A 1918-nucleotide genomic window follows, 5' to 3' on the forward strand; every position below is an offset into this window, starting at 1 on the left:
GTGCAGGGGGTAGAAGTAAATCATATCTTGGAAAATGGGTAGCGATAAAGGTCATGGTACAGGATGGCAATGTGTGAAATTTGTGGGAAAACCTTCCCAACTAGAAATTTAGTTAATTTCACTTCTGTACAGAGATACATTTGAGAGGTGCCTGGGGTTTCTGTTGTTGTTATTGTGTTTACATATGATTATTTGACTCTATCTGATAAGAGTAATTTATAGGCATATCAACATTATCTTCAAAAGTAAATTCAGGTCAAGATATATTTTTCCTATATTTCCATTTATGCCAACGTTTAAATGAGGTTTCTAATATTTCCCTCTTTTGATAGACCTTAACAGCATACATTATAAACTTATAGCAATGAATAAAAACATGGAATGAATCAGATTCATTTGTAAGTTTCATTGAAACATTTATTCATTCATATCTGATATTTAAAGAGGATTGTGAAGCTACTTCAAAATTTGGCAAAATGACAAGCACGTGGGCTTGGGGGAAAACTCTTCAGATCTATGTTGATTTTTATTCTGAGTTTTAATTTTGGCATATTTAATTTAATTTTTAATTTTTTTGTTCTGGGTTTTAATTTTGTGTTTTGTGGATATTAATGTTAACCTCTCCCTTATCAATTTTCTTTTGCTGTGCTCTGTTTTCTCCTGTCTTAAGATTTCGGTCAGGGACGACCCATCAAAGCACGCAGTGGAGCGAACCTGCACTCGGGTCATTAGCAAGGCGACTTCCACCCTGCCCACAGTCCTAGTGTCCTCCAGTGCTGAAGTCTGAGAGTGCTACAGCAGGAGACACACCTCTAAGAGAACTTTCTGAATTTGGAGCTAATCTCGGGGAAGAGAAAGATTTAATTTATTTGAACTTTTTACAGTGTCAGTATTTTTGTTTACCTCGCTAGCTTGAGAATTTTGCCAGTGTCTGGATTTGCACATTTTTTATGATTTTTTCTTTCCTTTGAATGGTATGGATCAAGCCAAGCTAAATATCTGCCATGAAATTCCAGTGAATGTGTAGCTCAAAAGCAAACCCTAAGTTTGCTGTTCAGATATAATATGTTCAATGCCCCAGTCCTAGCACACATATTTTATAGGGTAAAGTGAATGTTTTTGTAACATTGAAGCATATTTCAGATGTAAATAAAAGATTGTAAAATATATGGTTTTTACCAAATTTAAAAGATCTTTTTCTGGTTAATACTTATGACAGTACTAAAATTATATGAATAACATTTCAGATACCACTATATTAAAATATTTGTGTATGTGTACAAAAGTGTTGATAAATACTAATCTTTAATGTTTGTGGAGTTTCTTTATTTGTAATATATGTGCTCTTAAAAACGATGGGATACAAAATCATGAAAGTATTTTGTTGTTAATAGAAATAAAAAATACAGTTACTTTGCATTTGGTTTCCTCTTGAAGACTGGGTAGGTTACTGCTAAAAGTAGCTCATTGGACACCTGTTGAATGCAATTCTATGTTCACATTCTTATAATTCTTTTCCTCACAAAGAAGTGAGGAAAGGTCTAAAATCTCAGTTGAGAAGTTCCTCTACAGATAAACTAGACATATCAGATCTACTCTTCTAAACCTAGTAGAGTATCCTCAAAGTATTTGAGCAGAATATAATTAACCACAACCTTGAGGGTTGTGGTAGTGACCAGATTGTTCACAAATATTCCCTTTCTACCCTCCATAAACTTGTGGTAGAATTGTATTCTCCTGACTCTTGGAAGTTAGGCATGACCATGTGACTTACCTTCTCCATTGAAATGTGAGCAGAAATGACATGTGTTCACTTTTAGGCAGAGGCTTCAGTGTCCGTAAGTGGTTCTGCCCAAGCCCCTGCCCTGATGTAGTCATCTTTCAAGCACATAGAGATAGAGGTTCTATCAGCCTGAGT

General features: G+C 34.8%; 1 protein-coding gene across 3 annotated transcripts in view; it reads left to right on the plus strand.

The window, feature by feature from the left end:
• The window catches only part of DOCK10 (dedicator of cytokinesis 10), a 194932-nt gene extending 193513 nt beyond the window's left edge, over positions 1–1419 (plus strand). For all 3 annotated transcript variants that reach the window (XM_023510352.1, XM_023510353.1, XM_003784896.2), the window contains exon 56: positions 671–1419. In XM_023510352.1, the coding sequence (XP_023366120.1) occupies positions 671–787 (117 nt within the window). In that variant the 3' untranslated portion in view covers positions 788–1419. The remainder of the gene's footprint in view (positions 1–670) is intronic.
• Positions 1420–1918: the final 499 nt, after the last annotated feature.

The sequence above is a fragment of the Otolemur garnettii genome, unplaced genomic scaffold, assembly GCF_000181295.1.
Source record: "Otolemur garnettii isolate 467f Iridium unplaced genomic scaffold, OtoGar3 scaffold00013, whole genome shotgun sequence".
NCBI lineage: Eukaryota > Metazoa > Chordata > Mammalia > Primates > Galagidae > Otolemur > Otolemur garnettii.